Source organism: Chlorocebus sabaeus, chromosome 8, assembly GCF_047675955.1.
Source record: "Chlorocebus sabaeus isolate Y175 chromosome 8, mChlSab1.0.hap1, whole genome shotgun sequence".
Classification (NCBI taxonomy): domain Eukaryota; kingdom Metazoa; phylum Chordata; class Mammalia; order Primates; family Cercopithecidae; genus Chlorocebus; species Chlorocebus sabaeus.
In genome coordinates this window covers 63,171,378-63,184,585 of record NC_132911.1, presented here as the reverse complement: position 1 = coordinate 63,184,585, position 13,208 = coordinate 63,171,378, and the positions used below count along the sequence as shown (strand labels likewise).

Sequence of the window (13,208 nt, the reverse complement as noted above, 5' to 3'; positions counted from 1 at the left end):
TCCGCTCATCAGTTGTTGGATATTTGAGTTGCTTCCACCTTTTGGCTATTGTGAATAATGCCACTATGGACGTGAGTATAATATTTATATGTATATTATATAGATAGAAGATATAGATCTATATCTATATAGACTATGGACGTGAGTATAATATATATGTATATTATATAGATAGATAATTATAACATATATGGATAGAATATATATAGCTGTATAATAGAAGATATATATCTATATAATATATAACTATCTATATAAAATATATATATAAAAAATACTCATGCCCATAGTCTATATAGACTCAGTTTTCAATTCTTTTGATTATATACCCAGAGGTTGAATTGCTAGGTGATATGGTAATTCTGTTTAATTTTTTGAGAAACTGCCATCGTGTTTTCTACAGCAGTTGCACCATCTTACATACCCACCAATAATGCACAAGGGTTCCAATTTCTCCACATCCTTATTTTCTGGGATTTTTTTAAGTCAATTTTTATAATAGCCATCCTAACAGGTGTGAAGGGATGTCTCCTTGTGGTTATGATTTCTATTTCCCTAACAATAAGTGATCTTGAACGTCTTTTGATGTGCTATTGGCCATTTATATATCTTCTTTGGAGATGCATCTATTCAAGTTCTTTTCCCATTTTCTAATCAGGTTGCTTGTTTTTGTTGTTGATTTGTTGACTTTCTTTATATATCCTGAATATTAACCCTTTATCAACTTTATGTGATTTACAAATATTTTCTCCTATTCTGTGGGTTGCCCTTTCAATCTGTTGTATCTTTTAGTGCATAGAAAGTTTTAATTTCGATGTAGCCCCATTTATCTATTTTCTCTTTTGTTCCCTGTGTTCTTGGAGTCATTCCCAAGAAATCATTGCCAGATCCAATATCATAAAGCTTTTATACATCAGATGGATTTTTTACATTCGTTTAAAAAATATGGTCCTGAAATATCGTTTATCTTGACTAGTCAGTTCTTTACCTTAAGTTTTTCTCCTCAGGCAAATATGCCTCACCCTGGTACAGGCTCTGGATTTCAGGGACACATATGGAATAAACCAAGTCATTCATTTGCAGTGAAGGGAGCTTTTCAACCTACAGGCCAAATTGCTTCCATGTGTACATTGCAAATCCAAGTGGGAAATTTCTGAAATATATTCACTGCATCTGATCTTGATGTACCACAGTGTTGGGCTTATCCAACACTTTTTACAGATGAACCTCTACCGGGCAAAAGGGAGGTGATTATTTCACTAGAGAATACACTCAAAAACATACACTGGAGCAAGAATAAAGGGGCACTGAGAAAAATATCACCAAAATTGATTTGGCATTCTAAAGTGGATGGCTTAATTATTTTTATTCATTCGATGTTTATTTGTATGGAGTTCTACAGATTTTCAACAATTGGTTTTAACAACCATCGTAGATGTGTATAAGTTTGACAGTGTCATGATCTCACTTTTACATATGAAGAATTTGAAGGTCAGAAAACTTGTCTCTTTATTCAGATTTCTGTGGCATTTAAGAGGTAGAACATGGATTTGAGCCTAGAAGCTTTAACTCGATGCCAGGGGTTCTTTAAGGGTGGTTCCTGGACCAGCAGCATCAACACCACCTGAGACATGCAAATTCTCAGGCCCCTTTGCTGACCTACTGACTCAAACACATGGAGACAGTCCAGTAATCTGTGTATTAACAAGCCTCCTAGGGGATTCCACTGCATGTCAGGTATGGGAACCACCATTCTACACAATGATGTGTGTATAGGAACTAGACTCAAGTCCACAGTGTCTGCTGTCAGTGAGTTTATAAGCTAGTAAAGTACACACATGTGCAAACGTTCCAGGCAGACAGTGAAACCGATGTAAGGGTAATACTAATGGAGAATTTTCTGATTCAAAGGAGGGATAAATATCACTCTGGTTTGAGAATCAAGAAAGGCTGCAGAAGAAGGATGGTTAAAATTTGGATATTTGGAGATAAAGTATGACATCACCAGCCAGAGGGACCATATGAATAAATGCAGAGAGGAGGGAATGGTGATGTCACAGGGCATGCAGAGCACACTGGTTTGGCTTCACTGAGTGGAGAGCAGATGTCAGAAAGCTTTGGATATCAGAATAAGAAGAATCCATTTTGTTCAACGGTCAATGAGAAGCCAGGGCATATTTTTGAGGAGGGGAGAGCTATGATCAAGGCCATAACTTAAGGACATTATTCTCAGAATTATATTGAATGAATTGCATTGAGAGGAAGCAGGGATAGAAGAGATCAGTTAAATAATGGCAACAATCTGGACAAAAGCTGAGACCACCATACACTGGCATTGAACTGGTGGGAATGGGTATTTGAGATCTGTAATGCTCAGGACTTGGAATGCAAAGGATAGAGAAGGATTCATAAGATATTTAAATTGAAGCTTCAGTGACTAAGGAGTGTGAGTCTTGCCATCAGTAAAGATAGAGGGCCAGTTTTAGAGGGAAGAAGAGTTGAGCCTTGAACACAGTAACTTGAGATTCTGATAGGTGTCTTTGATGAAGAAGTCCAGTAGGGCATAAGAATGAAAAGATGGAGATAGGCAGAGTAATCCTTTCTGAAAAGATATTTGAGATCTTCTCTGTAGAAGGGTGCTGCTTCCCGAGAAGAGGATGTGTACACCGTTCCTCTGGGGAGAACTCAGGAGTAAGGAAAGGGGTGTGGTGACATAGAAGAATCTGTCTTGAAGACTAGCATGAAAATAAAAGGCTGAGAGATCCAAGTGGGAAGGGCTGGCTGTCAGTTCTGAATGAGGGAAAGAGAATGAGTATAAGGAGTGGAGAAGCCAGCACACAACTTCAAGAGATCAAGAGGCAAGTGAGTGGTTAGAAGTGCGTGCAGAGGCATACCAAGTTACTTTGAGAAGTTCTGTGGTAATGGAAAGGAGAGAGAGAAATTAGTAACTTCTGCGGGTGGTTGAGTACAGAGAAGAGCTATTGGTTGATTGTTTGGGTTTCATTTTATTTTGTTTTGTTTTGTTTGTAAGGATAAAGGAGACTTTGAGGCTTTTTGTAGGCTTAAGGGGGTGATGAAAGATGAGAAATGACAGATGGGGCAAGTTACCAGAAGGGATACAGTTGAGAGTCCAAGGGAAGGATTATTCTTAAGAAGGGAGAAAAATATATCTCTGAAGCCAAAAGGAAAGAAGAAAGAAAGAGTTCAGTTTCAACTAAAAATTTGGAGATGAAGAGGAGGAGAATTAAGGGAGCTTCTTCGGGTGGACTCTTCTGTGCAGTAAGAGAAAAGGTGATCATTAGAGAAGGTGATAAGGGATTGAGTATTAGAAGATCAGAAAAAATGTTTGGAAGAGGTAAGGTGGAAAATGTGACAGAAACTCAATGGGAAAGATGAGCAGTAAAACTAGGGCCTAGATAAGACAGAAAGCATTATTGTATAGTGGAATTAATCAGATAAATTTCATGATTATTTCTGGCAATATTATGTGATTTTGAAGCAGGGACTAAAGAAAGTGAGAGAGTGGGACTTCCCCAGGCCAGGCGAAGGTTATGGTTAAGGGTAAGGCAATGGAGGGAAAAGAAAAAAAAGAAAACCATCAAAGATGTCAAAATAAAGAGACTTGTAGAAAAAGCTTTCTTGAAGTGATGAATTCTGAAATCTAGTCTATGTCTTCTTGGAGACAGTGAAACAATGACTAGAGAGAGGTAGAGGGATTAAAGGTAACTGGGAGGGAAGATGGAAGACTCAAGAGAATTAAAGAATGGAAGATGTGGGAGGGTAGGAAGTTCTAGTCAGAGCCAGGAATTTTGCAATCTGATATCCACAGAGGTTAGTTCTATGTGGTAACTAGTTCACATTACTCCCAGTGCCTACAGGAAGTCGAAATGCAGTCATTAGTTAAAACTGAAGCAACAACAAAAAAGTGAAGCTAATTTGGAAAAGATCTGCAACAGAAATAAAAAAATCAGGAAAGACAATAAACAGAAGGAATAAAGTTGGAGGTACCCTAGAAAATGAGAGATGACAACAGTTAGGAGAGAGAAAATGTGGGATAAGCAGATGATGTAGACTCCAAAGACGAATAATTGAGAATGGCAGTGGAATGATGCTCTGGCAGGAGCCAGTTCTCACCTCTACCTCTTGACCTGTGAGATGGGGGAGTGGCAAGGATTATCTACACTGGAAAGGTAGAAACATCTTCAAAAAAGGTTTAAGTTTTGTTTATAATTAAGAAAGAGTGGGTAGGTTTGAAGAAGGGCAGATCCAAATGGATTGGGCCGCATTAGCAGTTCTAAGACCTTTGAGGGCAGGGACTACATTGCCTTGGTTTTTTCTTTCCCTCTGTACTTTGTAGGAATATGCCTGGAACATGGGGATGGTAACACAAAAATGCGGAATTAATGAGTCAATCAATGAATACATTTAAAAAATGTTCAGGCAATGAGGTAATAAGAGTGGGGAAAGGGATACTTGGAGTATTCTTAGTTTGTACTTGATTTTAAAAAACAAGGTTGAAGGAAACAAAGTTTAGGAGTAGGTTCAAGACACTGTAAACAGAAGAGTAAATCTTAGTTTTTTTTCAGAGTACACCTTCCAGTATTGGACAGATCACTGATAGCAACTTCAGGGCAATGAGAGAACAAGCCAAGCGGCAGCTCCCAGGAGACAACTGATGAGGTCTCTTTAGCTCCTGTGTTAGGGAACAGTCCATACAGTGGGAGAGGGGAGAGAAGATGGGCTCTCCCTCCATCAGATTGTCTCTCTTTCTTCCTCATATTTCTCTGTTCTTATTCTCAGGCTTTACAACTCAAGAAGCTAATGCTATTGATTTAATAAGGCTGGCCCATCTTTTTAAAATATGCTGTATTAAGCTATCTAATTACCATGAAATTCCCCTTATTCAATGGACAATTAAATAATTTTTTGTTAAATTTACAGAAACATACCATTCCCCCAAATCCATTTTTAGAACATTTTCATCATCCCCAAAAGATCCTTCCTGGATCTTTTAAATGATAAAGTTAATGTAAAGATAATAGTTGCATTTGTTGAGTGCTTACTATAGTCTAAGCTTTATCTTAAGCAGTGTGTATGTACCGACTCCTTTAATGCTCACAACGACCCATGAGATATGCGCTATTGTTTCCCCATTTTACAGAGAGAAAAAGTGAGGCATTGGTCACATACATAGTAAGAGGTGGAGTCAGGATTTGAACTCAGCACACTGGCTCCAAAGCTGCTGCATTTAGCTACCATGTTGTATTGCTTTTAATATGTACTGGACATTTGAGAAACAAGATAAAAATCATCATGAGAATCTATATCTTTTTCTGTTTCCCTTTATATCGTCAATATGGAGTGAGAAATATAGCTAGAATGTAAAAATATCCATATATTTACATATATTTCCCTTAAGCAGCTGATTCTGGAAATATTGAAAAATTATGAATAATTTTATACAGAACAGAATGAAGTTGCAGTCTTGGCAGCTATCTGATTAACAAATTAGATCACTGAGACAAAAAAAAATTCTATTTGTGGGTTTGAAATATCTGGTAAGGCTGGACAGCCGTCCACATTCATCAAATTAACAGGATAATTGCCAAGTCTTTACTCTCGTTTGTTCTATATCAACATAGCCTGAAACACAAATGGAATTTTTATCCAAATGATATAAATTTAGTCACTTGCAAACATTCCTGGTCACTAACCTAGAAAGACTATTGGGGATATTTGGAAATGTTCCCAGAAATGCAATTTGGGTATGGAACAGCACAAGAAGTATAATTGTGGCATTGCCTCTTTATGAAATCAACTACTGACATTTCAATCCATGTGAAATTCTGTAACTACTTACAGATATTTCTGGAAAGGTATCATGTCAAATGAGCAGAGTATTAAATAGGCATATCATTTTCTGTAACCCTTCCCTAATGTTAATTTAAGAAAAATCCAATTAATACTCAGTATGGTAGGGACTACAAGTAGGATTTTAGGCTACAGGCTCTATTTTTAGCAATAGCACTTTTTGGAGGTAGATATAGGCAGCCTTAGCTGAAAAGAATCCTCTTAACATTAATTGTGTACCCAAAAAAATACTTTAAAAAACTAAAAACCACAAGCATAACTCCTTTTCTGTATGACACTACAGTGGTGGATACATGTCATTGTACATTTGCTGGAATCCACAAAATGTACAATACCAAGAGGGAACCCTAATTAATGTAAACTACAGACTGTGGGTGATAATGGTGTATCAGTGTAGCTTCATCAGTTGTAACAAATGGACCACCATGTTTATAGTGGGGGAGGTAGTGAATGTGGAGATAGGAGATGTATGGGAACTCTGTACATTTTGCTCAGTTTTGCTGTGTACCTAAAGTTGCTCTTAAAGTGTAGATTTTTAAAAAACTAACCAATATGCTATTTTAAAAATGAAACCCATTAATGCATAATTTTCCATCTGGGAATGTGTTTAAATACTTAAAACATTAGATTCCTTATGTTGTCTAAGATGGTCTAAGACCACTCTGCGTGCATATTCCTTGCAAAGGTGGGTCCCAGAAGCATATGAAGAGTCTGTCATTTCAAGGTTTGGAAAGAACCCAAATGAACTCCTCCCAGATGTCTGCCTTATGCAGATTTTTTCCTCTCAACATTTCTAATTTGCTGACATTGTCTTGTAATTCCAGGCCAACTGAAGTGGCCCTAGACTTCCGTTTCTCAAGGTTATTCACCTGGGAGACCATGTACTTTGTGAATTTCCTGGGACCATCTAAGATCCCAGGCAGATCCCCTTGGCCTTTCCACTCTTTCCTGAGACACTTCCCCCATGCCTACCCTGTTGAGAAAATAAAACTCATAATGTTATTAACCCATTAAATCGCAGTTGGGATGCAAATATAGACATACCCCCACTTTATTGCACCTCACTTTATTGCACTTCACAGGTGTTGTGTTTTTTACACATTGACGGTTTGTGGCTACCCTTCTTTAAGCACGAGTCTTTTAGCACCATTTTCTAACACCATGTGCTCACTCTGGTCTCTGTGTCACATTTCGGCAATTCACACATTTCAAACTTTTTATTATTATTACGTCTGTCATGGTGATCTGTGATTAGTGGTCTTTGATGTTATTAATGTAATTGTTTTGGGGTGTCATGAACTGCACCCATATAAGACAATGAACTTAATTGATAAATGTGTGTGTTCTGACCACTCCATTGACTGGTCACTCCCCTATTTCTCCCCCTCTCCTGAGACCTCCCTATTTTCTGAGTCATAACAAAATTAAAATTAGGCCAATGAATAGCCCTACAATGGCCTCCAAGTGTTAAACTGAAAGGAAGAGTCTTACATCTCTCATTTTAAATTAAAAAGTAGAAATGATTAAGCTTATAAAGAAGGCATGTAGCAAGCCAAGCTAGGCCTCTTGTGCCAAATAGCCAGGTTGTGAATGCAAAGGAAAAGTCCTTGAAGGAAATTAAAAGTGCTACTCCAGTGAACACACCAATAATAAGAAAGTGAAACAGCCTTATTGCTGATGTAGAGAAAGTTTTGGTGAGCTGGATAGAAGATCAAAGCAGTCACTGCATTTCCTTAAACCAAGGCCTAATCCAGAGTAAGGCCTTACCTCTCTTCATTTCTATAAAGGTTGAGAGAAGTGAGGAAGCTGCAAAACAAAAGTTGGAAGCTAGCAGAGGTTGGTTCATGAGGATTAAAGAAAAACATAAGTCATTTTCATAACATAAAAGTGTAAGTTGAAACAGCAAGTGTTGACATAGAAGCTGCAGTAAGTTATTCAGAAGATCTAGCTAAGATCACTGATGAAGGTGGCTACACTGAACAACAGATTTTCAGTATAGACAAAACTACCTTCTATTGGAAGAAGATGCCATCTAAGACTGTGAGAGCTAGAGAGGAGAAGTTGATGCCTGGCTTCAAAGGACAGGCTGACTCCATTGTTAGGGGTTAATGCAGCTGGTGATTTGCAGTTGAAGCCAGTGTTCATTTACCATTCTGAAAATCTAGAGCCCTTAAGAACTATGCTCAGTCTATTCTACCTGGATGACAGTACATCATTTTACAGTATGGTTTGCTGAATATTTTAAGCCCACTGTTGAGACCTACTGCTTAGAAAATGAGATTACTTTCCAACCACCACTAACAAGGCACCTAGTCACCCAAAAGCTCTAGTAGAAATGTACAAGGAGATGAATGTTGTTTTCATGCTGCTAGCATAACATCCATTCTGCAGCCCATGGATCGAGGAGTAAAATTTTGACTTCCAAGTCTTATTATTTCAGGAATACATTTTGTAAGATTATAGCTGCCATAAGTAATGATTCCTTTGATGGACCTGGGAAAGGTAAAGTAAAAGCCTTCTGGAGATGATTTTACCATTCTAGTTGCCATTAAGAACATTCATGATGATTCATGGAAGGTGGTCAAAATATCCACATTAACAGGAGTTTGAGGGACTCCTGTTGATTCCAATTCTCATGGGTGACTTTGAGGGATTCAAGACTGCTTCTGTAGAAGCAGCAGCTGTAGATGTGGTAGAAATAGCAAGAAAACCAAAATTAGAAGTAGAACCTAAACATGTGACTGAATTGCTGTAATCTTATGATAAAAGTTTAATGGATGAGGAGTCTTCCTATGGATAAGCAAAGAGAGTGGTTTTTTCAGATAGAATCACCATTGGTGAAAATGCTGTGAACATTGTTGAAATAACAACAAAATATTTAGAATATTACATAAACTTAGTTGATAAAGCAGCAGTAGGATTTGAGAGAATTGACTCCAATTTTGACGTTCTACTGTATGTAGGTAACATGCTATCAAACAGCGTCACATGCTGCAGAGAAATATTTCATGAAAGAGTCAGTTGATGTGGCAAACTTCTTTTTTTTTTTTTTATGAGACAGAGTCTCACTCTGTTGCCAGGCTGGAGTGCAGTGGCGCAATCCCAGCTCACTGCAACGTCCGCATCCCAGGTTCAAGCGATTCTCCTGCCTCAACCTCCCAAGGAGCTGGGACTACAAGCACACGCCATCACGCCCAGCTAATTTTTGTATTTTTAGTAGAGACGGGGTTTCACCATGTTGGCCAGGATGATCTCGATCTCTTGACCTTGTGATCCACCTGCCTCGGCCACCCAAAGTGCTGGGATTACAGGAGTGAGCCACCGCGCCTGGCTATTGTCTTATTTTAAGAAATTGCCACACCTATCCCAGCCTTCAGCAGCCACCACCCTTGATCATTCAGCAGCCATCAACAGTAAGGCAAGACCCTCCACCAGCAAAAAGATTATGACTTGCTGAAGGCTCAGGTGATTATCATCATTTCTTAGCAATAATACATGTTTTAATTAAGGTATGCACATTTTTAGACATAATTCTACTGCACACTTAATAGACTGTAGTACAGTGTAAATATAACTTGTATGTGGACTGACAAAGTAAAAAAGTTTGTGTGATTTGCTCTATTTTGATATTTGCTTTATTGTGATGGTCTAGAACAAAACCCACAGTATTTCCTAGATATACCTGTATACTTCTTAAAAAGTATGAAATACATTCCAAATTGAGGACTTAATTAGTTTACTTGCTTTTCTAGAAAAGAACCTGGTCATCGACTCCCCTTTGTTAGAAAAATTGAAGCGATGACTTTAAATTGCTCTAAAGTAGTGTCAATCTCCCTTCTCTCTCTTTCTCCGTGTGTGTATATATATATGTATCACACACACATATACATACGTATACACACATCTATATACACACATATATATACACATATACACTTCTATGTAAGTATATATAATATCTGTAAAATCTATATAGAGATAAATTATAATCTGTATATATAACTTTATATATATATATTTATATCTGAACAATTTATAATTCCTGCCTGCTATCTAGTAAGACTACTTAAAAAATAATGCATATGATGAATTAGATATAACTACTTTGTGTACCTATGAAGAATTGCCCTTTTTACATAGATAACATCTTGTGGAGATACTCACTTGTCCTAAGAACTGCATGGATTATAGTAGTGAAATTTCAATTCCATTTATAAAATTAATAGTGCCATCTACTCAGAATACTAATGATTTTAATGAAGATGCAGCATCTTGCAAACAAATAATTAGTTTTTCACATGAAAGGATAAATAGAATCCTAATTAACAAATCGGTAATTTTTCTTAGAGCTTTTAGGTTTTAACCATGACAAGTGGCAGTTTTTATGTGTAGTTTGAAGAGTTTATTTTGTTATTCTGTAGTCACCCAGAGTAATTATAATTCCAAAGTTTGTGTAATACAGTGTATGTTTATTTTGAGTTAATAGAGTTGTAAGCTTGAGACAATCAAGGCTCTTTGATTCTTCTTTTGAACACCACACCCAAACACCGGGAATAGTGCTATAGGCCCTAGAAGAGTTGGGTAATTATAGCACATTGTACAAATTACCTAGTCCATATCTAAGTGATTCTTTTTTTTTTTTTTTTTTTTTTCAGCCCAGAGGTCTTTTATTTATTTATTTTTTTAACACCTATTATGCCATGAATTCGTAGGGAATAGGTTCCAGCAGCTCAGGCTCCTTCCCATTGGTTCTCACAAAGTGTGCTTCTCTGGGTGGAGCAGGCTGGCGCTTCAGTTGAACCCAGGTACCTTTCTCTTTGGCTTCTTTCTTTTTCTGATCATTTTCCTTCACGCATTTCAGGAAGCTATCTCGGCTCTTAGAGTGCTTAATGTGCTCAATACGCACATTAATTCTCTTGGCAAGAATCTTGCCCTTAACTTGTTTGTTTACAACAATGCCAACAGCATGCTGGGTAACATTGTAGACTCTCCCAGTTTTGCCATGGTAACACTTGTGGGGCATTCCTTTTTGAACAGTAGCCATTCCCTTGATGTCTACGATATCACCTTTCTTATAGATTCGCATATACGTGGCCAAAGGAACAACTCCATGTTTTCTAAAAGGCCTAGAGAACATATATCGGGTACCTCTCCTCTTTCCCTTTGTGTTCGTCATTTTGGCGAATTACTGGAAGATGGCGGTTCCGGCCGAAAGGCTATCTAAGTGATTCTTTAAAAATATATAGACTTATTGCCTGATTTAGAATTTGAGCTATCTTTATTCCTAAGTGAATCATTTCATTGTTGACCTCATCTCTCAACTCACAGTTTGTCACGAAAATGACCAAAACCACAAACTCAACCCATGCTATAGACAAGGGTTTCTCAACAGCAGCACTGTTGATATGAGGCTGGATCATTCTTTTCTACAGGGGCTGGGCAGTGTAGAGTGTGTGGAAGCATCCCTGACCTCTATCCAATAGATTCCAGAAGCATCCCTCAGTCATAACAATCAAAAATACCACCAGACATTGTCACATGTTAAATGCCCTCCCCAGGCTGGGGTAAAATCACTCCCATTTGAAAATCACTTCCAGCCCAGGCACAGTAGCTCACACTTGTAATTACAGCACTTTGGGAGGGCAAGGTGGGTGTTTCACCGGAGGTCAGGAGTTCAAGACCAACCTGGCCAACATGGCGAAACCCCGTCTCTACTAAAAATACAAAAATTAGCCGGGCATGGTGGTGCTCACCTGTATTCCCAGCTACTTGGGAGGCTGAGTTGGGAGATGACTTGAACTGGGAGGCGGAGGTTGCAGTGAGCTGAGATCATACCACCACACTCCAGCCTGGGTGACCGAGCGAGACTCCGTCTAAAAAAAAAAAGAAAACCACTTCCATAGAAAATGTGAGTTGCATTGTATATCCATCATGATATTTAGTATTATTAAATAAGAGTGAGCAAAGCCATGGCCAAGCAATTGAAAAAACAAAACCAAAACAGAACTTTGAAACCATAAAGAACCAAGGAAATGCTAATAACCTTCTAAATAATGGAATTACTTATACTATATGATTAATGCAGTTGGCAATACAGAAACCCTTCTTAAAGTCAGCCTCACACCTTAAGGAATGTTGGACTAAAAATCAGTTTTGAGTGGCTGCTACTGGATAAAATATAAAAAGGGGTTTTATGGAGAAAATAGCAGATGCGTGGAACCTCCGAGGCTTTACTCAGAATGCATATTCACAAGCCCTTTTCTTTTCAGTCATCTGACAGTGTGAAAATGCACTGTTTTTAAAAGCACCGTTTATAACCTACATAAAAGTTGGAAAGTACATATTTTGAGAAACCACATTAGCTTTGGAACCACTAATACAAATGGATTGTTACAAATGCAGGTTCATTGCCCGAAAATGGAATATAATGGGATCCTGTAAAATATGAATTTTAAATATTAGACATGGGATATTTCCTGTCATATGTCTAAAGAGCTTTGTTGCCTACATTATGTAGAATGGGGAATAGGTGCTATATCACTTTCTGAGGAAAGTCCTATTAGCGCTGAAGAAAAGGTAACATTGTTCTGCTTTTAAAATAAAAATCTTAAATAAATTTTAGATAATTTAATCTTGTTCTAATGTTTAGTTTCCATCCCAGTCTTACTTAACTCCTGTTCTTAATACATGTTTAAGTTATTTGTTGCAAGTGTAATATCTCAAATAACATTAAAAGATTTCTTGGAAACAAGACTCATTCATTTAAAATACGCACATTCTGCTCAGAACTGTTCAGAAGGTATTTTAAGCAATAATATCTTAAAGCTACTTCATCTAACATTAATATTAATTTACTTAATGGTAAAGAGAATACTTCATGCAAGAATTTTTCATAGCAAATATGAAATGTGCAAAAGTTAATAATGTAATTTTTACAGAATATGAAAAATATGATACAGAAGAGAAGAAATCACATAATTTATTTGATGTGAGCATTAAATGGAATATTAATTGATTAGTGAAACAGCTTGCTAGGTTATGTAATTGTTGAACTAGAACAAAAATTGTTATACAATTCAATTAAATACGAAGAGTGATTGTTATGGATAATGTAATGCATAAAACTAATAAGCTATGGATACTAAAATGTTATAGGAGACGTATCATGCTGTGTCATACTACTATATTTAAGTATAACCTTATATTTTCATGTCAGACTGTCTAATATCTTTATTTTATGACAATAAATTAGCCTGAAGCAATTTTACTGAAAGTAATATTATGTAGTTTGTTATGACTGGGTAATATTTTCTGTATGAATTAAGAGAAGAGTTCAA

The 13,208-nt window shown here is 37.1% G+C and overlaps 2 protein-coding genes across 3 annotated transcripts in view; one reads left to right on the top strand and one right to left on the bottom strand.

Annotated features, from left to right (window-relative positions):
• TOX (thymocyte selection associated high mobility group box) overlaps positions 1-13,208 on the top strand; it is a 308,730-nt gene that overhangs the window by 135,580 nt on the left and 159,942 nt on the right. The gene's annotated exons all lie outside the window — the stretch shown is intronic.
• On the bottom strand, positions 10,536-11,088 carry LOC119624929 (large ribosomal subunit protein eL21-like). Its single transcript, XM_073018100.1, has one exon. The coding sequence runs from the start codon at positions 11,045-11,047 to the stop codon at positions 10,565-10,567; it is 483 nt and encodes a 160-aa protein (XP_072874201.1). The 5' UTR covers positions 11,048-11,088; the 3' UTR covers positions 10,536-10,564.

What these genes read in the sequence shown, in the direction of transcription:
- LOC119624929 (XM_073018100.1), bottom strand. Translation starts at nt 11,047, where the DNA reads ATGACGAACACAAAGGGAAAGAGGAGAGGTACCCGATATATGTTCTCT.